Source organism: Nyctereutes procyonoides, unplaced genomic scaffold (assembly GCF_905146905.1).
Source record: "Nyctereutes procyonoides isolate TBG_1078 unplaced genomic scaffold, NYPRO_anot_genome, whole genome shotgun sequence".
Taxonomy (NCBI): Eukaryota; Metazoa; Chordata; class Mammalia; order Carnivora; family Canidae; genus Nyctereutes; species Nyctereutes procyonoides.
This window is the reverse complement of record NW_026575033.1, coordinates 19,895,269-19,922,169: the sequence shown is the minus strand read 5'-3', so window position 1 is coordinate 19,922,169 and position 26,901 is coordinate 19,895,269. Positions and strand designations below refer to the sequence as shown.

General features: G+C 41.9%; 1 protein-coding gene across 1 annotated transcript; it reads left to right on the top strand.

Annotated features, from left to right (window-relative positions):
- Window positions 1-25,974, top strand: THSD1 (thrombospondin type 1 domain containing 1). The gene is made up of 5 exons (XM_055317325.1): window positions 1-86; window positions 3,321-3,461; window positions 7,324-8,289; window positions 18,725-18,883; window positions 24,321-25,974. Exons 2-5 carry the CDS (start codon window positions 3,404-3,406, stop codon window positions 25,727-25,729), a joined length of 2,592 nt encoding a protein of 863 aa, XP_055173300.1. The 5' UTR covers window positions 1-86; window positions 3,321-3,403; the 3' UTR covers window positions 25,730-25,974.
- The last annotated feature ends 927 nt before the right edge of the window (window positions 25,975-26,901 follow it).

The following is a 26,901-nucleotide window of genomic DNA, read 5'->3' as shown; positions in this document are numbered from 1 at the left end:
GGCCTCGCCGCTCCTGAGGCCTCCCGCCGCCCGCCCCGCCGCCGCCCGCCCCGGCTCTCCGGCCCCCGCGCCCGCCTGTCCGAGAGGTAGGAAGAGCCCGCCGCCTCCCTCCCCGCCGCGGGCACCGCTGCCGGCGGGGTCCTCGGTGGCTCCGCGGGTTCGGGGAGCGCCCCCGGCCCCCGCCCCCGCCCCCGCCCCCGCCGGCCCCGCGCGGTCCCCCTGCGCTCCCGGCTCGGCGGCTGTGGCCGGAGACCGGCTGACCGCGGGCTGCGGGTTGAGCCCGAGGGGTCGGGGCCCCGAGGGAGCGCGTCTGGGGGTTCGGCGCCTTTCAGAACCACTTCGCCTCTTTGCAAACAGAAATCCTTTCTGGCGTAGAGTCTATGAGATTTAAGATTTCAAGACGGTCCTCATTTTGAGAGGACTTTGTGCTGACGACTGGGCCAGGGCTGGATTCCCCAGCGTGAACGGGACCTGTGGGCCTCTGCGGAGCCGCGGGGGCGGGAGCGGGGTCGGGAGCGGGGGCGGGAGCGGGGGCGGGAGCCGGAGCGGGAGCGGGAGCCGGGAGCCGGAGCGAGCGGCCTCCCTCGGGAAGCGGCGTCCGACGCCCTGGACGAGGGCAAAGCCCGCTGCACTGAATATATAAATAAAGCCTGTTTACACCAGCTGCTTTGGAACTAAGGATTTCCTGCTAATAAATATTAGTGGTAGATGGATGCACGGGAACCTGTATGTGTTTGAAGGGCCAAAATCACTTTGCCTCCTTTTGTTTTCACTTTTATTTGAGAAATAACTGGTCCCAGTGGACTTTAGCTTAATTCTTTTTCTTTTTCTGCAGCAGTGAAGACACTGTAGGGATTTATTTTTTAGAAGATTTTATTTATTTATTTATTTATTCATGAGAGATACACACACAGAGACAGACAGAGACACAGGCAGAGGGAGCCCGACGTGGGACTCGATCCTGCGTCTCCAGGATCACGCCCTGGGCTGTAGGCGGCGCCAAACCGCTGCGCCACCGGGGCTGCCCTGTACGGATTTATTTTAGCCGGTTTCCGCAAAAGCGTGGGACCTGAGCCTGGCATGATGCCATTAGCCACTGAGAATATTCACTACTTCTTACTCTCTAGCTGATGCATTTGAAATTTTTCTGCAAATGTTCATGTGTGAATGCTAAATAGAAGCATTTTTAAATGTGCATAAAAAAGACCTACGTTTTTGTTTTCTCAAAACGATTCTCAAGCCAAACATTTTAAGTAGCCAGTCCTGGTATTGGGAACAACATGTTGGAAGAAAACAAGCAAACAAGGTGAAAAGAGAGAGGAAAAGACAGGAAGGAAGGAATCTTCTTTTTTAAAAAAGCAACAACAACAATGCTTTTTTATGCAGCATTCCACTACATTGTGGGTTGCTCTGTTCAGATCTTCAAATTAATGGTTGAGCTAGTAAAATTAAGCATTTATTTTTGAAAGCTTAAGAACATTTTAAAAAATCCATAGCCTGATTTTTTAGGTAGGCTAGTTTATTTTATAGTGTGATCTGTATGATATATATGTGTATATATATGATCACACTCTTCTGCGCTTTACCGATCATTTTCATAAGAAGAAAAATGTGTTATACTCACAAAATCAGTGTTATTAGGAGCTGCTTTAAAAAATCGTTATCATGGAAAAGCAAACAGTTTGAGAGGAGCCAGTTCAACTTTTGGGAGCTGGGAAATGCTTGCTTCTCTTACTCTGGTTACTGAGATCAGTAACTCAAAAGGAAGCATTTTATTCCCCCAAGTGCCCACGCTTGCTTGGAAGATACAGTGATGCTCACCTGCTATGTTTGGCCACACTTCCCAGTCTGAAGTTCAAGGAGAGGATTGGATCAAATCTATGCTTAATAACAGCAAAATGCAGTTTTCTTTTTTTATTGGGGAGAGGAGGGAGGGGATCCCCTAATCATCTGCCTAATTACACTTCAAATCTCTGCTTCCCTTTGAGGAAATAAAGTATTTCCTTTGTTCAACCAACTCCTATTGAAAGAAAGCTAATAGAGACACAGTTTTCTTTCCATTGAATTTTTTATTATTTTAACAGTCCTTTTAATTTCATGAACTTCTGTCTTCTCTAAAGAGATGTAACGTATATATTTAGAATATAGTATCTTATTAAAATATATTAACTGTGGATAATGGAGGAATGTAAACCTTAAGAAAATAGGTAGTTGATTATGTTTAGTAGCCCATCGTTTATTAGACTCTAGTATGAAAAAAATTGGCAAGCGCCTTTGACTCTTATTCTACAATCTTAATAGTCCTTTCATATCAAAGTAAGTGCCTCCTCCCACAAATCATTCTGAAGCGCAGGCCAACAAGTTCTATCCTGCCCTGTTAGGTGGTCTGGGAAGATTGGTGCATGAAAGCCACATCTCTCAGGATAGATGATGCATAGTGACAGTGACAAGTATTGGAAAACTGATAGACGTTGATAATTGTTATTTATCTTTTCTCTTTAGAGTGCCCTGAGCAAGGGAACTCAGTGTCGCATGGAGGTCACATTTAATTGCAATACTCTGGGTGTCTTTTTGAAAGATTTGATGGTTTTGATATAGCTCCTGGGCATTAAGAAATGAAGCGATCCAGATAACATACCACTTGTGCAAGAAGGACAGTGGTTTTAAAACCATTGGTAAAAGTGAGCCTGGTCTGTACAGCACAAAGAAAAATGAAAATCTGGCAGAATTTTAGCACATTGATCAGTGTGAACTGCCAAGCAGATAAAGAGGTGAAAATGTATTATCCAGATTGGCTCTCACCTTTGATAAAATTCAGCGAATAACTAAGTCTCCACTTAAGTATGTGTTACAAAGGGATCCCTGGGCAGTGCAGCGGTTTAGCGCCTGCCTTTGGCCCAGGGCGCGATCCTGGAGATCCGGGATCGAATCCCACGTTGGGCTCCCGGTGGATGGAGCCTGCTTCTCCCTCTGCCTGTGTATCTGCCTCTCTCTCTCTCTGTGTGACTATTATAAATAAGAATTAAAAAGAAAAAAATTTTTTAAAAAAAGTATGTGTTACAAAGATAAGAGGCTTGGTGTTTTGTAAAGATAATCCTGGTGTTGAGAACATCTGAATGTTCTTAACAGGTGAGCTGTAATGGAACAAAAGACACGTGCAATTATAAATCATTTTCCTAGGGAACATTAGTGTCCTCCCTCTTCTCTTTTCAGTGGCACCTATGATGTTTGACTTCTTAGAATGTTTTTGCCATTTCATGAGTACTATTTTATGAATCACCTTGAATAGAGGCATCATTTGTTTGAGTTTCTAATTTCAGGTGTTTTTGAAACAAAAAAATTCACAGTTTGGATGTGACAAAGGACATGAGGAGACCAAAGATCTGGGATTTTGCTGATCAGAATGAAACAAATGTTGAAAGACTTTTCAAATCTGTTGTTGGTGTTGCTCTGTGACTATGGTGAGTATAGTAGGTATACTTCATGCTATCATATCAGTATCAATTAAGAAACATACATGTGAGGTTTATAAGTGCATAGATGTTGATGACCTTGCATGAAGGAAGCAGGGGAGAGTCTGTAGTACCATACCTTTTCACCTGGAGTCCTTGCAATCCTGGGTTCTCTTAAGGTTTTGTATATATTGATATAAATTTCCCTTTCAATGTATTTTTAAATCTTTTTAAAAAAGAATGAAAAACAAGTCACTTTCATTTAAACAAATTGGAGACAAATGTTTTACATTTGACAAATGTGTTACATTGTGTTCTCTTTGATTTCCTAGGAATTCAGTATTATGCATTTGAACTCCACTCCATGCACACAGTGTTTTTTTAATTGGGATTCTCTGTAAGATTTCACTCTACAGGAGAGTTTTGCAGTTAGAATTCTATCTTTGGAGCCAGTCCAAATTTCAATCCTTGCCAGTTGTATGCCTTAGACAAGGTTCTTGTGACATCATAGGGCTGTTGTGATGATAAAATATGAAAGGCAAGACACCTTGACTGAGCAAATAACAGGTGCTTACTGTCATTCACTGTTTCCTTCATTTAGTTTTGTTTCAATGAAAAATCAAGTTCATTTTTTAGAGAGCTTTAAGCAACTACTGAACCAACAGATTCAATAGTATAAAACTTACTACTTTTCTTTTGATGATTGCCAAATATTTCGTAGACGTCTCAGCAGTTGACTGTATAAAAGTGGAAATTATTTTCAAATTGATGAAGAAATGTGATCTAAAGGATAGAGAATCCTGCCTTGTGTGGTATCAGTGGCACATCCACTTAAATGGACCAGAGTGTGCACTGTTCATTTTGTCCAGGGACTCTCTTTCCTCACTCAGCCTTTTCTTTCTAGGAAGTTTATTTAAACAAGAAGATGCTTGATTTGCTGAAAATCAATCTGGGATTCAATTATCTTAATGTCATTTATCCCTACTTGAAAACAAGTCACTCTGCATATAACAGCCTCATCTAAAAAAAATTATAAAAGTCCTCTTGGTTTCATAATGATAAAGACATCAGAATTTTCCATTTACACAAAATCTGCAAGGATGTTTGTCATTGTTGAGAACAAATATCTTACTGAAGTATAAGAATAAAAGTTCAGTGAGCATAAAATAGAGCATAGAAGTTGAGTGTACCTGCTGATAATGGAAAAGGAAGTATTTTCCTACACGTGGGTTTTTCCCCCGTTCTCCACTTGATATTGATCAAAGTATACCAGTATACCATTAACAGTTGTTGTTTTTTTAAAGCAACATGCTTATATTGAGACACCAGTTACTTTAATAAAGGAAAGGGAAGGACGACTGGGTGACTCAGTTGGTCAAGCGTCTGCCTTCGGCTCAGGTCAGGATCCCAGGGTCCTGGGATTGAGTCCTGCATCAGGCTCCCTGATCAGCAGGGAGTCTGCTTCTCCCTCCTTCTCTACCCTTCCCCTCTGCTTGTGCTTTCTCTCTTAATTGCACTCTTTCAAATAAAATCTTTAAGAAAAATAAAGGAAAGGGGAGAAGGGAATTGAAAGGATAGAGAAAACTATACTGTAGGAGCCAGAAGGTGGTACAACCAAATTGCAGTTTTCTAAATGAGGATGTATTCTCGTCTGTAAAAACAAGAGTTCTGTAATAAAATAGCAAGTTCTCTCTTCAGTACACACTTGCTGTCTGCACTGCTGGAACCCATCAATTGGATCTTTTTTCTCTGCTACTTACTGGGCATGTGTGTCTTTTTAATTGATTGGCTGCCCATCAAATCAGAGTCTGATCTGCCTCTTGGCAATCCCTATCATCCACGAAAGGGTTTCACTAGTTAACTAAGTGGTATGTGGTCTCGATCTTAAAGTGCATCAAAAACCGTCCTGCTCCATGAGATTCAAATTAATCTGACCTCTGTTCTCAGTCTTAATTCCTTCCTTGGGCTGTGGTGAGTGTTAGTCTCTTTAGCCACCTGTTTACAAAAGAGTGCTAAGGAGGTTCTGAACCAGGCCCGAGCTCCACCAGAATCAGCTACCATCCTCACCCCTTGACTCGTTTCCCTCCAGAAGGGAATATCTCTCAGCCTCTGTTTTGACTAAAGCTAAAGCTAAAACAAAACAAAGCAAAGCAAAAAGCCTTTATTGTATGATGGTTTTCAAGCAAGTGGTGATCAAGCATTCAGGTCTATCCAAGTTATATATTTTATTTCATCTCATCTTAAATAAGAAATGGGTGAAGTGCTGATCAATTAAAAAAAAAAAAACAACACCTCTATAGGCCAATATATTCATGTGCTGATTCTAATGATCATTAACTGAGTACATGTAAGGGTAGATTTAAAGACGACCAGACCAAAAATATATTGAGGCCCTTTGGACATATATATGATACAGTATAATATGTGTGTATTATATAAGACAATCCTAATAAGAATAATAATACTTACACATGTTATTTTTCCAGCCAAAAGAGCCCTGCAGTGTCTTAAATCTAGAATTTTTTTATCCTAGCCATGGGCCAGCTGATTGATGCACTGCCAAATTCTGTCTCCTTTGATATGTATTTGGATAGGGTTCAAAGTAGAAACAAGGATTCCTGTGTATTTGTGGTTTTTTTTTTTCCACTCTTTACTTCAGCTGCTCTGATGTGTCTCTTTTTTAAAAAGCTATGATTAATCATAACTAAGTGATAATTGTGGACTAGTAGTTATCTATCACTTCTAGGCTAGCTGTGATGTCATTAAAAATTGCTAAGGACAAGCCTGGCTGTGTCATAAACTTTATTCACTCTGTCCCTTGGGTGACCCATGGAGAATAAAGTGTCAACATTTCTTATTCATCTAAAAACTTCTGCTTCATACAAACCAACAGAACAGGTTCCTTTACTGGTGAAGATGCCTAAGTACTTGTCTTGAATATCAAGAAAATGATAACTTTGAGGTATATTTAGGGGCTTCCATTTTAAGTAATCTAGAGCAGTTTGTACTACATCATTTAAATCAAATTTTCTCACTTTACTGTGTATCCATTTCCCCAAAAGACCTAAACACCAGAATATGATTTATTAAAAACAAACAAACAAACAACAAACCTCACTTGTGTGAATTTGAAGCTCTAATTGGCTTTATTAAGCAATTCATGTATTGGGCACCATTCCGTCTAGCAAGTAGAGATGGCCCGAGGAGTTGCACAAAATGGAAGGTTTTTATGGGAAGGAGGGTGGGGCAAGAAGTTATTAGCAAAAGAACAGAAAGGATTGTTTCAGTCCAGGAGTCTTCTTTGTGTGTGTGTGTGAGGGGGGTGTGGTCAACAATTTTTTTTTATGGTGGTGGTAACCTCACTAGTGCGGATCAAGAATTTTCGGATTGACAGAGGCAAGGCCACATTCAGGGGTTAGGTTGAAACTGCAGTTAAGTCTTGGTTTCCTGTCCTGGGTGGGGGCAAATGTCCTCATCTGGGCTTTTCTTTTCTTTTTAACAGATTGAGATGAGGAAAGTGTGGTATCGGATTTACATTTTGAGAATTGTCAGTTGTTATTCTTGCTTTATGGATTTTCACTGTAGATGGGTTACATTGTTGAATGTGGTACATTCAGGGTATTTACCTTGAATCATTGTTTTAAACATAACCATGAAAGCCAAAGATGAAGGCCCAGAGCTATGTTAGAATGGGGAATGATGCAGGCAGGGCTCAGCATGACTGGCCCAGGACCAGCACTCAGCATCATTGTACCTCCTCTTTGACTGAGTTCATACTTCTCTTACGTATAAAATGCTGTTTTCTTCAATGTCACCAGTACCGCTGCTCCATGATCTCTTTGTAAAACCAATTCTGACACTTTTGTTTCAGTTCTGGGAGAAGCTGACTATCTCCTCTTGGGAAAGCCAGGCCATGTAGCTCTAAGCAACAGCACGGTGTCTGTGGATTTCCAGTATTTCAGTGGTGCTAATGGGACCCTGAGGAATGTATCTATCCTATTGTTGGAGGCCAACACCAATCAGACTGTTATCACCAAATACCTCCTGACCAACCAGTCACAGGGAACACTCGAGTTTGAATGCTTCTACTTCAAGGAGGCTGGAGACTACTGGTTCACGATGACTCCAGACACAGCTGACAACAGGACTCCAGTCCACCAGTGGGAGCAAAGTGCCTTTCTGAAGGTCAAGTGGCCTGTCTTCCACATTGACTTGAATAGGACATCCAAGGCAACAGAAGGCACCTTCCAGGTGGGTCTTTTTACCAGTCAACCACTGTGCTCATTCCCCGTAGACCAACCTGACATCTTGGTGGACGTCATCTTTACCAATAGTCTTCCTGAGGCAAGAACGAGTCCAAGTCAGCCGCTAGAGATAAGAAGCAGCAAGAGGACAGAACTCTCTCAAGGTCAGTGGGTTGAGTTTGGCTGTGCACCCGTGGGGCCAGAAGCCTATGTCACTGTGGTGCTGAAGCTGCTTGGCCGAGACTCGATCATTACCTCTACAGGACCCATTGACCTGGCCCAGAAGTTTGGGTACAAACTGGTGATGGTGTCAGAACTGACGTGTGAGTCCAGGGTTGAGGTGATGGTACTGCCTCCACCATGCATCTTTGTCCAAGGAGTGATCACAGTCTTCAAGGAGGCCCCAAGACACCCTGGGGAAAGGACCATTCAACTGGCTGAAAACAGCCTGATGTTGGGAGAGAGGAAAACAGTGTTCAACTGCACTTTGTTTGACATGGGGAGGAATAAATACTGCTTTGACTTTGATGTCTCAAGCAGAAGCCATTTTTCTGCAAAGGAGAGGGAGTGCATGCTAATTCAGAGAAACATAGGTTGGTATTGAGATTTAAAACATTTTTTAATCCAACTGATGCCCTCCTGCAATCAAAATTATTATTTTGAATCTAGGTGAACTTAATTTTCTGTGAACTACACCATCATTTTTTTTTGTTCACTCCTCATAATGTCCCAAATGGCATTATCATTCTTATCTGAAAAATTAGGAATACTGGCAAGCAGACCCAGCTCACCGCTTACTTCCCTAGGTCTCAGTTTCCCCATTAGTAAAACAGGGATAATAAGAGTATCTACTTCAAAGAGTTGTGACAATTGAATGAAATAAGTGTGCACAGTTCTCAGCATAGTGCCTGGTGTAGAGGAAGCACCAATAAATCTTTTATCTTAAAAAACTATGTTATTACGTCATATGGCAAGTCCTTGGCAGGTATGAGTAGAATTCAAAGCTGAATCTTGAACTGTATTTGGTTAACTTCTGGCTTCCTCTAGCTGAGCATGTCACTTTCCTGTTATAGCCTTCATTACAGGAATGAGTTTCTTTAGAAGTGAGATTTCCAAACAAGATTTCTAAAACCTTCAAATTCTAAATTTTTTGTGTAATGCCCTACCTAATCACAAAGAAGTGGGGTTATTACAATTCCATCCATGCCCTGTGCTCCTCATTGCATTTCTTTTCCTTTTCCTGGGTGTAAGCCTGGTCTTGGCAAGAGATTCATCTGGCAGAGCTTGTCTGGTTTGCATATATCTTCATCCCTATTAAGCCCCAGGCCCCCTGAGAGCCCAAGCCTCTGACTGTCTTTGGAACCCCAAATGTTTCTTACTCCAAATACACCCATCTCCTCACTTAGAAGTCCATTTCCTTTGACTCTCTTCGCACCCCCTAATCACTTCCCTGCTTGTACTTACCTCTCCATCCAGCCTAGATTACATGGCCCATCCCTATCATCCCTCTCCTACCAATACCCTAAACTCCTCTGCCATCTTTTTCTTCTGATGCATGAATCCAGCCATCTGCTGGCCACTCAACTGCATGCAAGCTGCAGAGGGCCACATCCAGGTGGACAGGAGCACCGTGAATGGGTTATGCCTCCCCCCTCAGTTGGACCCATTATGCTACCCTGACCAGCTCTGCTCCTATTCTCTAGAAAAGCATCCCTCAGACCTCAACCCCTGCCCCATGGCTGACTCTCAGAGCTGAGTCTGTCTCCTGCCACACAGGGAAGCTGGTATCCGTTAGGTATGTGCTCCCTTGACCTCCCACAAAATATCTGTAGACCTGTAGTCATTGTTCCTCCTTTGCTGTCACTATGGAAGAAGTGTCACTCTTCCCCTGGACTATGGATCCCAGTCCCTTTGCTCCTATCAGGAATCCTCTGTTAATCATTATCCCCTCTCTCTTCTGTCTCTATTCCCTTACTGGCTCATCCCCATCAACTTTGAAATACATACTTAATTCTCTTACCTAAAAACAAAACAAACACTGCCCCCTCAACCCCTGGTTCTCCTCTAGATGATCCTAACTTTCTCTGTTTTTCCTTTTATAGCCCTAGTTCTTGAAAAAGTCACCTGTACATTGTAGTTTATTTCCTCACCTCACATTCACCTTTCAACCCACATGCCTCTCCTGAAAATGCTTTCACTGAAGCAACTAGTGCATGACTTCCAAGGTCGCCAAGTCCAGGGATGCTTTTCCACCTGTATTTTCTGTGACATCACCCTGGACCCTCTTCTTGCTTACCTCCCACTCCCCTGGCCATTCCTTCCTGGTCTCCCTTGCCTGCCAATTCTCCCACCTGGTCACATCCATTAATTCTCAGATTTCCACATCCTATATTACATCCTCTTTTTTCACTCTTCACACACCTGCTAGGTGATTAGCATCCTAATACTGATGGCTCCACATTGGCATCTCCCCCCAGCGCCCAAGTGCTACCGCATAGCTGTCACCCTCACATGTCTCTCGGGCATCTCAGAGGACTCAGACTCATCACCTTACTCCCTCAACCTGCCCCTTAGTATAGGCTTTCACCATCCATTTCATTGTTCAAACCAGAAGCCTGGGGGTCTTCCTTTTCTTCACCTCCTATAAATAATAAATCACTAAGTCCTATGTGTTTTGGCTTCTTGGTGTCCGAATCCTGGTTTAAACTTCCATCATCCGTTAGCTAAGCTATGGATTCCTGATTGATTCCAATCCCTGCCATGTCCACTTCATTCTCTCACTGCAGGCAGAGTGATTATTTAAAATTCAGGTTAACTGAGACTGTTCCCTGCTTAACATCTGCCACCTCACTTGACATGATGATGAAAATCCACAGGACCCCCTAGAGCCAGACTGCCCAACCCACAGTCATTGTATCTGGGTTGGAGTCTCCACCCACCTTCACTTGGTTGACATTAGCGTATCCAACCCCAAGTCTCCACTTGGGTTACTCTTCCTTGACCCCAAACTAGTTAAATTCCCTTGGTATAAGCTGGCACAGCATCCTTCATTCCTCTTTCATGGCATTGATCATTTCTGTCACGACTCATTCAGTGTCTTTCTCCCCATGCCCCTCACCCTTATCCTACCATCCTGCTGATGGCAGGGAGCTCATTGGGTGTGAAAAGCCAACTAGTGCTACCATGAAGTTATTTATGGTATATATTTGGCCCACTTAGTATGCTTGGCACATTAATAGGTGCTCAATACATGTTTTATTAAAGTGAAAATTGAACACAAATGTGGCCAATCCAGGTATTAGTAAGAAAAATTGTATTAAACTATATTAATCATCCAAGATAGATTCACCATCTCAAAAGAAGTTACTTGTTAGGAGAAAAAAAAAATCTAATTGAATTTAATGGAAACAAACCTAAGGAAATAAAGATATTTGGGCCATTTGATTAAACACATTGGAAGCAGGAGGTCTACTCTGTGGCTCTCCCAGCTATTGGGGTTTCCATAGATTCTTCTACTTGTCTAAAGACTGGGTTTCCCCCCACAGCAGCAGGGAGGAGACCCTAGAGAGAGGCAGAACAAAGGAGTGGTTCTTTGTGTTTCCAGGCTGAGGGTGGCAAGGGGTTCCCCATGGAGCTGCAGCAACTAGACACAACAGAGCATCAAGACCAAAAGCCATGCCTGGAAGAGCTAATGCTCCTGGAGACTCCAGGAGTGTGACCACCCAACAGTGGCTTTGACTCCAGCTAATCAGTGACATTGATGCTAGCTATGGGACCTCAAGCTTTCCAATGTTTTAGCATAAAAATTTATGACTGGATCTAGTTCTCTTCATTTTCCACTTATATTGACAGTTGGCTTTTTTGGGCAAATGGTATCATTCTGGGACCCCACTGAATCCACCATGATTTGTGCGAGCCAATGCTTCCACCGATTTCTTATTAGTTTCTTTTGAAAATGGAGTAATGTGTTTGATATGTTTGTCTCTTTTTCCACATATGTCTTCAGACCTTAAGATAGTATGTAAATAACATTTTATAGAAGGATATGTTGCCACAAGTGATTATTTATGATCTTCATTTATCTTACTTAGCATGAATGTTTCTATTTTTCTCTGCAGAAATGTTAATGTATTAGGTTATGGGATGCTACCTGAGATCCTGCCAGGGGAATATTAGTAACATATGGCATGGCACTGTAATAACTTACAAAAATAAATTGAGAAATACTAAATCCTAAACATCTTCCCAAGGTTTTCAGACAAGGGAGTATATAAATTTAGGGCAAAAGTTGATAATTAATGATAGAGGGTATGAAGTCATAGTTGCATAATTTTTTTAACTTAGGGTTTTATTTGATAAATGAAAGTATATATTTAATATATAGCTTCCTTAATAATTTAATTTTTTAAACTTTTTGCTTCTGTGATTAGATGGTCTTGTTTTTTCTTCATAATGACTGAACAAAAGTTTTTTTTTTCCAAAAACTGTCAACACTGTCAGTTCCTTCCTATTTGCAGATTGTGTATTATCTTTTTAATTCTCTGCCATAATCTTTTTAAGCCACTTGTCCACTTTCTGAACTAGTTTACCTAAAACTAGAAAATATAATTTTAAAAGTTCATATAAGCAGATCCTTAGATGCTTTAATACTCCACAGTTCTCTGAAAGTGAATGAAACAGTAAACCCTTCCAAGAGTAAACTTTTCTTTTGGGATTCCTTAGGAATATCCTCTCAGGATATGCGACATACTGTGGTGATCATCTGACATAATAAAGCTAATATTTATATAGTGATTTCTTTGTACCAGGCACTGTTCTGCGTGACTTACAAATATTAATTTGTTTAATCTTAACAATGTTTTGAGTTAGGTTTGTTATTTTGTCAATTTTATAGGTGAAGAAATAGAGGCACAAAATTAACTTGCCCAAGGTTAAGTGGCTTAAACCATTACTGGTGGTTGATTGGCTTTTTCCATTATTCTATACTGCATCCCATAGAATCAATTTATGTCAATTTATGTATTAGACTATATAAAACTTTTAGATTGAAAAAAAGTTGTATTTCCTCCTCACTGGTTCATCTGATGCTGAACACCCCTCTTGAAAGACGTGAAACCCACTTTGGAATCCACTGACTCAGGCACAAGCATGATTTGGCCAATATAAGGGAGTCTTGTTCTGTGCACAAAAAACCAGAACTGCTTATCCACATGTCTTTGCTCCATTTGCTGCTTTTAGTTACTCACTCTCGTCTATAGGACTTTCTTATAAGCATGTTTTGTTGAGTTGCTTTAGTTTCTTGAGCAAAGTGTCTTCTAGGTGTGAATATTTTAGGGGCTATATATTCTTTCAGATAGTCTTGAGGGCTGGAAACAAATCCCCCTTTTCCTATTCCAGACAAATTTTGCTCATTCAGAATTAATATTCTCTATAGTAGCCTGGAAGGTATTTATCCTGGCCAAACAGGTTTGTTATGTAGTGTGAGTGTGGGTATGGACATCTAACCAGGCCAAAACAAAACAGCTTTCATTCATAAAGTAAGAATATTTGAAATATTGGTTATCTTGCTCTTCATTTCTAAAACATGAACTACAATTGTCTAGTGACTTTCCATTTGCCTAGTATTTCCCTCAAAAAGTTATTGGTAGAAATCTTCAGGGAACAGGTAGAATTGCTCAAGATATTTTTAAAAATATGCCTGATTAAATTTGTTTATTGCTTTGAGTGATTTCCTTTGTTTCCTGTTTGATTAATTTGGTTTACAAATAAAAAGACATACGATGTAGCTTCAATGTTTATTTTTTTATTCTTGATTGTCCTACAAACCAGGGTGTTTCTTCCAAGGGAAAAGGACACATTTGAAAATGTAATTTTTGACATTAAGATTCATGCTCTTATTAAAACTTTGATTTTTTTTCTGGCCATTGCTAATGGAAGTTTTGTTTTTAGTTTGACAAATAACTTTATATATTATATTTATGTGAAGTAAGAGTTAAGAAAGAATAACAAGAAGATTCTTAGCATTTGTGATTTTACTGTTTGTGGCCTTAAATATGAGCATAAGAAAAGGATAAACTATGCATTGACTTAATTTTCAATTTAGATTTCTCAGCAGTGGAATCCCCAGTAGATTTTTCAAAAATAAATCACTAAAGTTTAACTTAGAAAGACTTTTGTATGAGAGTCCCAAAGCTTTGCAGGCATGGGGGGCTTAGTATCTGAATAGCTCTGAAGCTTAAGTACAAAGCTGGCTCATTGTTCTTCCATCTGAAGAGCTGCAGTGTGATCTGAAGACACAGAACCAATATTGTGTTCAGTTGGACCTCTGGATGGAACATAATTACCACACCTCAGTTGATGTTGGTCCAGGATAGTGGTTTGTAATGCTCCCACTCTTGTGAAAATCCCAGAGACTTTTAATTGCCATAAAGAACTCCTATTCTGTGACTCACTCCAAAGATTGCACCAGTTGGATTACTTGAGAATATATTTGCCCTTTGTGTTCTCCTTATATTTTTGTAATGCTTTATATACCTTTGCTGTATTGAGTTATTGTCCATAAAGGATAAAAAAAGACTTTTTACAGAGGGTGCCTTGAGTTGGCATGACCTGGGTCTTGAGGTTGGTTGCATACTGATAGAGAAGGGTCTTAGGCTAATTTTTATAGGGAACTATTTAATTATTCTATCTGGCAGTGTTTGCATATATGCTTGAAAGAGATATTTGCAGGTGTCAGTCAGTAATAACTGTTCTGGGAGTATTTTATATGTATTTTTAAGCTCTGATGTTAGGTGCATCCCCATCTAGCGTTGTTGAGCCCCTTGCTGAATTGACCCTTTTATGATTATGTAATGTCCCTCTTTATCCCTGGTAGTATTTCTTGTTCTGCAGTCTACTTTGTCTGATATTAATATAACTACTCCAGTTTTCTTTTAATTAATGTTCACAGGTATAACTTCACCCATCTATTTACTTTTAACCTATTTGTGTATTAAGTTTTTTTATTAAACATTTTTTTTAAATCTTTTTTTTTTAAATTTTTATTTATTTATGATAGTCACACAGAGAGAGAGAGAGGCAGAGACACAGGCAGAGGGAGAAGCAGGCTCCATACACCGGGAGCCCGACGTGGGATTCGATCCCGGGTCTCCAGGATCGCGCCCTAGGCCAAAGGCAGGCGCCAAACCGCTGCGCCACCCAGGGATCCCTATTAAACATTTTTTAATTGAGTATAGCTGACACACAATGTCACATTAGTTTCAGGTATACAACATAGTGATTTAACTTCTCTATGTATTATGCTATGCCCACAAGTGTACATACCATCTGTCACCATACAATGCTATTAAAACCTCATTGACTATATTCTCTATGCTGTGCCTTTTATTCCTGTGACCTACTCTCACTTCCCTTCATCCATTTTTTCCCTATCCCAACACCCCCTTCCTTCTGGCAACTATCAGCTTGTTCTCTGTATTTATATGTCTGATTCTGCTTTTTGTTTATTGATTTTTTTTTTTTTAGATTTCACATATGAATAAAATCATATGGTATTTGGGGATCCCTGGGTGGTGCAGCAGTTTAGCGCCTGCCTTTGGCCCAGGGCGTGATCCTGGAGACCCGGGATCGAATCCCACGTTGGGCTCCTGGTGCATCGAGCCTGCTTCTCCCTCTGCCTATGTCTCTGCCTCTCTCTCTCTCTCTCTCTCTGTGTGTGTGTGTGTGTGTGTGACTATCATAAATAAATAAAAATTTAAAAAAAGCTTTTACAAAAAATCATATGGTATTTGTCTTTCTCAGTCTGACTTATTTCACCTAGCATATTGCCCTATAGGTCTATACATGTTTTGCAAATGGCAAGATCTCATTCTTTTTTGTAGCTGAGTAATATTTCATTGTATGCATATGTATGCATGTGTGTTTATGTGTGTACATCTTCTTTATCCATTCATCTATCAATGGACATTTGGGTTACTTCCATATTTGGGGTATTGTAAATAATGCTGCAGTGAACATTGGAATGCATACTTCTTTTTGAATTAATGTTTAAAATAAGTTTCTTTTAAATAACATATGGTTGGGTCATGTTCTTTTACCCAATTTCACAATCTCTGTCTTTTAATTGGTGTGTTTAGATTATTTACATCTAGTGTAATCATTATATGGTTGGATTAAGATCTGTCATCTTGGTAGTTTTATATCTGTTCCATCTGTTCTTTGTTTCTTTTTCCTCTTGATTCTGCCTTCTTTTGTATTAATTGAATATTTCTTATGAGTTACTTTAACTGTACTGTTGGTTTATTTTTTATACCTTTAAATATTTTTAATGGTTGTTCTAGAGTTTATAGTATGTACCTTTAATTATTCTTTTTTTAAAAGATTTTTAATTGATTTATTCATGAGAGACACACGGAGAGAGAGAGAGAGAGAGAGAGAGAGAGGCAGAGACACAGGCAGAGGGAGAAGCAGGCTCCATGCAGGGAGCCTGATGTGGGACTTGATCCCCGGTCCCCAGGATCAGGCCCTGGGCTGAAGGCAACTCTAAACCACTGAGCCACCTGGGCTGCCCCTAGTTATTCTTGATCTATCTTTGAAGTATAATATTTTGATTCACATATAGTATAAGGACCTTATTAACAGTATACGTTCAATTCATTATTCCCATTCTTTGTGTGATTACTGTCATAAATTTTGCTTTATGTATGCTATGAACACATAATACTATTTTTCTCTAGCCATTATATTTCAGAACATTTAAAAATAAGGGAAAATGAATTTTATCTTTTCCTTTATAAATGCCATTTCCAGCACTTTTCAATTCTTTGTACAAATGGAGGGTTTTTACAGGTATCACATTCCTTCTGCCTGAAGGATTTTCTTTTAGCATTTCTGTAGTAAAAGTCTGCTGGTAATTAATTTCATTCATTTTCCTTTGTCAAAAAAGTCTATTTCTCAACTTTTGGAAGATACTTTCACTGGATATAGAATTGGGTTGGTCAATTCATGGGTTGGTCATTTTTTTCTTTCATTACTTTAAAGATATTACTCCATTATACTTGGCATGCATGACAAGAAGCCTGCTGTATTTCTCTTTATTCTTCCATATGCAGTGTGTTTCCACCTTCTACCTTCCCTCCTGCACAGCCTTCAAAATTTTGTTTTTAGTTTTTATCAGTTTAAATATGGTGTGTCTGATTTTTTATTCACTTTTTTGTATCTGTCCTGCCTGTTTTTTTCTGAACACCTTAATGTAACTTAGTATCTTTCAATCTTTCATTAATTTTGGAATTATTTCATTAATCTTGGTCATTATTTGATTTTCTTTTTCTCTTCTGGGATTCTAATAACATGAATGATAGACTATTTGATATTGCCCCCCAAACTCTTGCATATTCTATTGGTTTATTCACTCTTTCTTATTGATCTTTGTGTCTCAGTCTAAATGATTTCTACTCACCAATATTCAGATTTATTTTTATTTTCCTTAGCTCTGTTGAGTCTACTGGTGAGCATTCTTCTAAAAGGCATCCTTCATCTTTGTTACCATGTTTTTCACTTCTAGTATTCCGTTTGCTTCTTCTCAGTTTATAAATCTCTAATGAAATTTTTCATCTGTTCATCTTGTTTGCCTTTTCCACTAAAGTCTTTAATATTAATCATAGTTATTGTAACTTCTCGCTCTGGTAGTTCCAATATCTGGGTCACAATTGAATCTGGCTCTCTTGATTACTTTATCTCTTGATAGTTTTTTTTTTTCCTGCTTCTTTGTATGTCTTGTAATTTTTTATTGCAAGCTGGACATCTTTTTTAGAACTGAAGACACCACTAAATAGTACTTATGTGGGGAAATGGGCATACCCTGTTTTTGCTAGGCCTTTAGTGTGGGGATCAGGTCAGTGTACTAAGGAATTAATCTGTGTTTGGGTCTGTGCTGTTGCTGTGGCCATTCTCAGGACATGACAGAGTTCATAATTTTGCTAATGTTACCTTGCAGTTAGTGTAGGAGTTGGCTTGCCAAAGAGTTTTCCTCCATGCTTCTGTTGCCCTCAGCTTTAGGCTTGAACCTGCACCTAAGAGAGGTTTTCACCTGTCACCATTGTCCTTGCTCTAGCAGTAGGTTGTTGTTATTTGATACTTGTAAATTGCATGGTGCAGGGTAGGGGTTGGACAATGAGAGCTAGAGAGCTTTTTCTTGTTCTAGTTCATCCTTAGTCGTAGACAGAGATGGAGCCTTTTTGATGATCTTGACCCTCTCCAGGGCTAGAAGCTCTCTAATAGTCTGGGCCCAGTATATTTTCTGCTCCTCTCCAGGGGTGAAGAATTACCTTCTTTTTCTATTCTCTAGTGGCACTAGATCTTCAGTGGTGCCCTTAGAGTGACAGGGCTTCTGCTTTGTTGCTAGTGGTTGAGGCTTTTTATTGGTAGAGCTAATAGGAAAAAGGATCCAGGTGAGGTTTGTGTCTTTCCCACAGTGCCACCCCTCCCATCCTTAGGCTTCCATCACAAGGGAGGCTTTCTCTGGTCTTGCACCTACCCTCAGTCCTTCTTACAAGCATTTGGTAAGATCCATGAAAAAGAGCCTGCAAGTGGATACAAATTCCTATTGGGTTTGTAGCTCCCAGGGGGTCTATATTCTTATGCTAGCCCACACTAGGCTTCTAGTAGTTCATTACATTTTTAGATGATTTTTCACTAGCTTTTAGGAGGCCTGGTGCCTACCCCGGGAAGCAATGTTTGTATTCTGTCTTTCCTTATAGGAGCTCATCTTTCCTTATATTTCAGGCCATTTGGTTGCCCTGTGACTTTTGTTCTCTGATGGATTCCAAAAAAATGTTAACATTTTGCAAAGTAAACAACTTTCCTTTGCTTTAAGGGTTATTAAACACTCTTTCCAGCTTTCCGCATATTTGGGAATGTTTTTATGTACTGACTTTACAAGGCCTGAGATTTGAGTTTGCTGCTTCATTTGGGTGCAGTTAAATTCTGATTCTCGAATGAGCATTAAAAGTATGGCTGATGTCCTTGCAGAAACATGGGGACTGTGGCAGCCGTGGAGCCAGTGCAGTGCCACGTGTGGGGATGGTGTCCGAGAGCGACGCCGTGTGTGCTTGACTCCCTTCCCCTCCAGACCTGGCTGCCCTGGAATGTCCTTGGAGACCTCTCTGTGTTCCCTGGAGGAGTGTGCTGGTAGGTATTCTTCTTTCTTTGGGAATCTCTCCCCAAAGGGACTGTTGAACCTCAGCCTGCCTGAAAATCACCAACCTGAATTCCGAGGTGGACTCTATTATTGCTGCTGGCTTTACCACGGCTGTGTCCATTAGTGTGTCTATAATAGGGAGTAGCTTGTCAGATGATGGGGTCAGTGAGATGACTGAACACAGTGAAAGACAGGGAAATGACGACATGATCTAAATTAAAAACTCGGACATATGAAATCATTTTTAAAAAGACAAAAACAAGAAGGATGATCATTTCTTCCTAAGATATTTTTAATTTTGTTTTTGTTTTATTATTTATCCTTCCTTTACTTCTCCCCCCCCCCAAATTATGGAAGAACATCTCATCATCTCAGAGAAGCCTGAGGGGACCACATAGACTATTATTTGTCAAAATGGGGCAAGTCACCCTGTCTTATCCCCTGCATGGCCCTAGCTTTATTCTTTACTACCCCTACCAAGGAGGAGGTAGTGGGGAGATCTCCTCTTATGACCTAGAGACTGGCCTTTCCTTCATTCTGTCAACATCTTGAAAGCACTTAGTAAGCGCTCAATGAGTATATGATGTGAATGGTTTATAGATGTGATGCTGACATGACTTAGGTTTGCTTCAGCTTACGGAGTTGAATCCCATTCTTTTGCTACAGGTTACAGTAATAAGAATCCTTGCTCTTCCTATATACCATCTCACTTACTGATCTACAGCCAGTCCACCATTTAATTTGCCAGCCTTTGCTCTGGTCCTGACTTCTTCCACACTCTAATTCCAGGTTAGAAAACCATTGCTAATTCCCTGTCCCTTGGGATCTGGGGGAGTTATATAGGGTTCTTTTGTGTGTGTTTGAATTTCAGAGTACCTTTTAGCCAAAACTACAGGCACCTGGCAACAACACCTTGGCCAGTGTCCCCACCTGTGACCTTAAAAATTCATTCTTGTTATCTCATTTTTCCAGCCAGTGCTATGCTCTTGTTTCCTTTATTACAGCATCCTGAGGGGTGTTCTTTCTTCTGTTTTTCCTCAGACTTAGGCTCTTCTACTAGCCCTCTGTCTGCCATTCTTCTTTCATAATCCTTTGGCTCCACTCTGAATCTATTCTTTCTCTAGTTATATCTCATACTACTTTCTAAGGTTCTCCTCTTTCTCTACTCTTTCTTTATAAGTCTCCTTCATTTTCACAGTTCCTTTCTTGGGTATAACTATCTTCAAGTATACCCATTCCTCTCAATTCTGGGATGTCATGCTGTGTTAAGATATTCTATTTAGAGTTCCAGAATGATTGAATGAATGAATTCAAATGAATTTAAAGTCAATTGTTACGGCTTCTACTGCACCTTTAGAAGTGACAACAATATCAGCCATTGATTGATCATCTGCTATGTGTCAGCACTTTAAATACATTATCTCTCTTATTTGGGACTCTGAGGCATAGAGAGGGTAACTGACCTGACCAAGATCAAAAAGCTAGAAGGCAGAGGACAAGATCTGACCTATCTTGAACACCTTGCCTGTCTATACAGGTCCAGTCTAGCTTTCTGGAAGCATCAACAATCTGGAATTAACAATCGTTTTTGAGGATAGGTGAAATTATTTCATGTTTTGATGTCTTAATTCTTTAATATTGGAATGGAACTCGAAACATATATTATAAATTAGCAAAAAGGGTTAAGTGCTATAGACACCCCTACTTCTATAAGTGGTCCTTAGATAAATGCTTAGGTGGATAAAAATGATCATTTCTTCCAAGTGTTGTTCTTTCTATTCAACCTATTTCATACTCCTTGGAAATGTAAAGATATGTTCACAGGCTGCTTAGCATCAAGAAATTTCCTTCACTTCAGGTGAAAGAGAGTAGATGGGGCAGAGAGGGCTGAGGTCAGCAGCTCTTCGGCTTTTCTCTAGCCATCATTTTGAAGGGAGCCAGCCATAGCCAAAGAGAACAGCTAAGTAAAGAGGTCCATGATGTGCAACTGCATTGCTGCTCCCCACAGATATAAGTAGCCACTGTACATGAAAGAAATGTCAGGAAACAATTCTTTCATCATTCAACTGTGTTCAGCTGATTGAGAGCTTAGAGTTTTGTTTGGCTTTGAAAGGATGTTTCTATGTCAAGTTCTATGTTAATTTGACCATCTTGTTCAAACAGGAGAGTGAGAGGATCTGTTGTCATTGTGCCCACATACCATCTAGTGGAATTATTGATCATTTTGCTATTACCTTTTTTAATGAATTAACCTAACATTTATTGGAGACCAAGTATGTGTAAGTTACTGTGACTGGGGTTAGGAATGTATAGATAAGACATGTTCCTGTCTGGAAGGTATTCATAATATAGTAGCTCAGCAGACACATAAATAGGCATAATATACAGTACAATGTAGAGCCCGCAGTGAGAAAGGTATCCATAGCAGGCCATGGAAGCTTGCGGGGGTGAAAATTCATGCTGGGAATACCTCCTTTCTTGGAGATGGTGATTTTCTAGCTGAAGTTTGAAAGCTAAGTAGGTGTCGTCCTAGGTGAGCTAAGTGAGAAAGGGAATTTTAGCAAAGGGAGCAATGAATGAAAGCATGGAAGAAGATGGCACATTAAGAGACCCAGAGAACTGAAATTAATTTAATGTATCTAGAGCATAATGTGCCAGGAAAGAGTGGAAAAATGAACCTGAACAGGTAGGCAGAAGTCAGATCCTGAGGAGCCTTGAAGGTTTGGCCTGTATTTCAGAAGTCGTCTCTCTCAGCTGTAGTATGGAGAATACATCAGAAGGGGTAGGCATGGCACCAAAGCCTCTTAAGAGTTTTTCAGTAACCCAGATGAAAAGTGAAATGATGGCTAGTGGGGATGCAGAGGAGAGAGGGACTCAAAGATTCTAGATATGATGAGTGATGAAGAGGGAAGCATCAAGGATGAAAACCTGGACTCTAGTACTGGCAACTGTGTGGACACTGGTGCCATTTCCTTGAGATTGGATATACAGGAATGAGGCACAGATTCTAGGGGAAAGATGATGAGTCTTGGGCATGTGGAAATGAAGGTGTTGGTAAGACATCAGTGGAGAGACCAGAGCTAATGGACCCAGGTTGAGATCCAGATCTCCTTGCTCCAGAGTTCATGTTCTTCTTTTTCAAATTAGATAAGACAGCAGAGGAAACCATCAACAACACAAAAGGGCAACTTACTGAATGGGAAAAGATACTTGTAAATGATATATCTCATAAGGGTTAATCTCCACAAAATATAAAGAACTTGTACAACTCAACACCAAACAAACAATCCGACTAAAAAATGGGCAGAGGATATGAATGGACATTTTTCCAGAGAAGACATACAGATGGCCAACAGACCCATGCAAAGATGCTCAGTGTCACTAATCATCACGGAAATGCAAATCAAGACCACGGTGAGATAATACCTCATAGTAGTCAAAATGGCTAGTATGAAAAATACAAAAAATAATAAGTGTTGGTGAGGATGTAGAGAAAAGAGAACCCTCATGCACTGTTGGTGGGGATGTAAATTGGTGCAATCACAAGAGAGAACAATATAGAAGTCCTTCAAAAAATTAAAAATGGAAATACCATATGATCTAGTAATTCCATTACTGGGTATTTACCCCCTAAAAATGAAAACACTAATCCTAAAAGATATATGCACCCCTATGCTGACTGCAGCATCATTTACAATAGCCAAGATATGGAAGCAACCCAAGTGCCCATGAATAGATAAGTGTATCCATTTATCAAGAAAAAGATGGCGTAAATATATAATGGAATATTACTCAGCCATTAAAAGAATGAGGTCTTGCCATTTGCAACAACATAGATGGACCTGGAGGGTATTATGCTAAATGAAGTAAGTCAGACAGAGAAAGACAAAATACCATATGATTCAATTTATTTGTAGAATCTAAAAAAAAAATAAAAACAGGAAACAGACTCTTAAACACAGAGAACAAATTGGTAATTGCCTGAAGGAGATTGGAGGGGGATGGGCAAAATAAAGGAGATTAAGAGGTACAAACCTATAGTTATAAAATAAGTCATGGAGATGCAAAGTACAGCATAGGGAATATATTTTTTAAAAAGAGTAGAATTTTTATATGGAGGTGAAAGAATCAGTTGAAAATGGCAATTAGGAATGAGGAAAGTGAGGAATACTCCCTGCTGCTGGTCCCGTTTGCTTATAAAAAGAAGTACGTACCACAGCTTACACCCAAGAGAGTGGTCGGGGGAGCCATGTCCTGTAGTCTAATCCTCAGGTAAGGCTAGGAGGCAAAGGGAAAGGTTCTGGATGTAAGGAATTTGGTTATCCCACTGGGGTGTCAGAAAGGAGAGAGAGAAGCAGTGGGAGGATGGGTCATGGACATGACACATGGAACGTGTGCTGATAAGAGCATGTGGAAAAAAGGGGGACAGGAAGGTGACTGGAAGGCCTTGAAGGGTGGACAGTGACAAGAAGGAAAGAGAGGTGATGGTCGTGGCATTAGCGGGCTTTAGGTTCCCAGGTATTTAAGTGTCAGTACAAGCTGAGGCCCCAGGTGGCATCTGAGTCTTGATGAAACATTTTGATGACCATGGGACAAACCAGTTGGAGAGAAGAGGGAAAAAAGGCAAATCAACATCCCATGGAAAGAAGCAGGGGAATAGATAGCTGGAAACTGAAGAGTGAGAAGCAGAGGTTTCAACCCTCAGGAAACATAGTTCCTAGATATTAGAAGGGAAATGTAAGTTGCATTACGTTCCCTAAAGATTTATTTTCATCTACTAATTTCTCAAGATGTACAATTTTAGGTACAACCTACCTGAATTATTTTGCATGTCAGTTTTTTTTTTTAAGATCTTATTTATTTATTCATGGGAGACACACAGAGAGAGGCAGAGATACAGGAAGAGGTAGAAGCAGGCTCCCTGGGGTGGGGGTGGGGGTGGGGGGGTGGGGGGAGGGGGCGGATCCGCGACTCATCCCAGGACCGGGGATCACGCCCTGAGCCAAAGGTAGATGTTCAACCACTGAGCTCCCCAGACGTCCTGCAAGTCAGGCTTCATGCTTGGTAAGCGTTTTCCCACGTGCATCTCAAAGTACATTGAACTCTAGATGTTTACCGTGTTTACCTTATCTTAAGCAAAAACCTTGATTTTTGCCTTGAAATTGCCCTTATGCTGCTGCTTTGTGGAACATTCGAGACCCACGTCGGCAGGAGTTACCCTGATTGTGGTCCATCTGCTCACCTCCGTTCTGGGGGCCCTGGCTTCTGGGGTCTGGGCTGCTGGCAGAGACGCATGTGTAGGGCCAGAAACCCTCGTCCTGGTCTCTTCCTTCTTTAACTGCTGGATGAGCCGAGCCAGCGGCCCAGACCCTGGAAACCACGCAGGGAATCAGTCCTGGAGAATCCGTTGCTCTTGCTTTCTCGTAGCTCTGCAGCCGTCCAGCGTGTCTCCCCCTCAGCCCCAGGGCCCCGGGAGGTCCAACAACGTCGTCACGATCACCGGGATTTCGCTGTGTCTGTTCATCATCGTGGCCACCGTCCTCGTCACGCTGTGGAGGAGGTTCGGCCGCGCCCCCGAGTGCGGGACGCGGGCTCGGCGCAGCCCCACGCGCTCCCCGGGCTTCCGGAAGCACTCGGACGAGGAGACCATCTGCGAGCTGGGCGGGCCGCGTGGGAGCTTCTCGGACGCGGGCGACGGGCCCGCGGGGGGTGCGGGGGGCACGGGCATCGCCCTGGGCTGCAGGCGCGCCAGGCCCGCCGCCCCCGAGGATGACGCCTCGGGCAGCGAGAGCCTGCAGGCCGGTGCCCAGAAGATCATCCCCCCGCTGTTCAGCTACCGCCTCGCCCAGCAGCAGCTGAAGGAGATGAAGAAGAAGGGCCTGACGGAAACCACCAAGGTGTACCACGTGTCCCAGAACCCCCTGACCGACACGGCCGTGGACGCGGCCGTGGACGCCGCCGTGGGCCCCGCCGTGGGCCTGGGCCTGGGCCTGGGCCTGGAGAGCCCCGACGGCGCGGCCGCGGACAAGTTCCGCATCAAATCCCCATTTCCCGAGCAGCCCGAGGGGGGCGCCGCGGCCGGGCCCCCCTGCGGGCTGGACCTCCCCAGCTTTCATGCCAGTCGCGCCATCAGCCCCAGCCAGACGGTGATCCGCAAGTCAGCCCCGAGGCATGTGGCGGGCAGAGGGGCGCTGCTGGAGAGGAGCCACCCCAAGGGCTCCCACTTCAGGAGGACATCGAGTTTTCACGAGGCCAAGCAGGCCCGGCCCTTCAGGGAGAGGAGCCTCTCCACCCTGACCCCACGGCAGGCCCCCGCCTGCAGCGCCAGGACGCGGCCCTGGGACCAGGCGGACGACAGGTTCCCGCCTCAGAGTCGAGGCGCTGCCCTGCTGCCGGAGAAACCTGACCATTTCCAAGGGGCAGGTGCCACCAGAGGTCCATTAAGCCCTCTCCCTAAATCCTACACCCTGGGACAGCCGGCGAGGAAGCCAGACCTGGGAGACTGCCACGCAGGCTTCATGGCGGGGGGTGAGAGAATGGACCCTCACAGAGCTCAGAGGGGCCCGTCCCCCAGTCACAGGAGTGTCTCAAGGAAGCAGCTGTCCCCTGCTGTCCCCAAAGATAGCTACCAGAGGGTCAGCCCTCTGAGCCCTTCTCAGTGTAGAAGAGACAAGTGTCAGAGCTTCCCAGCCCACCCTGAGTTTGCCTTCTATGATAACACCTCATTTGGCCTCACTGAGGCAGAGCAGAGGATGCTGGACCTCCCGGGCTATATTGGGTCAAATGAAGAGGATGAAACCACAAGTACCCTCAGTGTGGAGAAGCTGGTCATCTAACCTAGATCAGCCTGTGACTTCACACAACTGAGGTCCTTTGCCCAGCTCTTGGTATCAGCTGCTCACAGTGGTCTGTGGGCTGATTTTGTACATTAGGATTGGGTGGCAAGGAAGTAACTGAAGTGTATGCATGTGTTTTAATTCATAAGGAAGAAGTTACTTATTTTGAACTCTTCCCTTTGTTATCCTAATTCTCTTGGTTTATTACTAATAAGTTCAATAATAAAATTTAAATGGGCAAAACAGGGCTTGGTCTCATGTGGATGTGAAAGAGGGCAAATGTGACTTTAAGTATGGAGTGCTTTGAACACTTTCCTGGCAGTGTCCAACATGAAGTAAATTTGAGAGTCTCCACAATAACGAGGGCTGGAAAAAGTTAACTTGTGAATGTAGCTCTGAATTAGAATTTATTAAGTTCTAAATGCTTAAGAATTTGATTCCTGAGGGGGTAGTATTGAATGAGTTTCATGTCTGGTTGATCAAGTCAGGTATGATTGGTATGTACTAGACTACCTAGAAAGGATGATACCACAAGATATTCCACAAGAACTTTCATGCCAGAATTGGGTGAAATCTTAAAATTTTTTTGTGCAACAAAGAGACTGGTGACTCAACTCCAAATTAAGTGAATTAATTCTGCTTTGGAGAAATAATATAAATAGCTGACTGTTCAAGTAGTGAGTCAAATGAAGATCTATCCATATATCCATCATTGTTTGAAGGAAAAAGTATACATTTTAGAAAGGAAAATATGGGGGAGCCCCAGTGGCGCCGCGGTTTAGCGCCGCCTGCAGCCCGGGGTGTGATCCTGGAGATCCAGGATCGAGTCCCGCATCGGGCTCCCTGCATGGAGCCTGCTTCTCCCTCTGCCTGTGTCTCTGCCTCTCTCTTCGCTCTCTCTGAATGAATAAATAAATAAATCTTTAAAAAAAAAAAAGAAAGGAAAATATGTCTCCTGAGAGAGTATCAACTCGAACATGGGCAGTGGGTGCTGGCAAGTACACTGACTGGCATTAGGAGGCTGACTGTGTGTTACTGGACCAAATTGGCAGCCAAGACCTTAGGGGGTGTCATTCTGAAACCAATGTGTATATGTCTCTAAAGATGACTTTATCATGTTACTCAGACAGTATATGAATCTCAGGTATATGAAAAGCACGTAGATTATGATA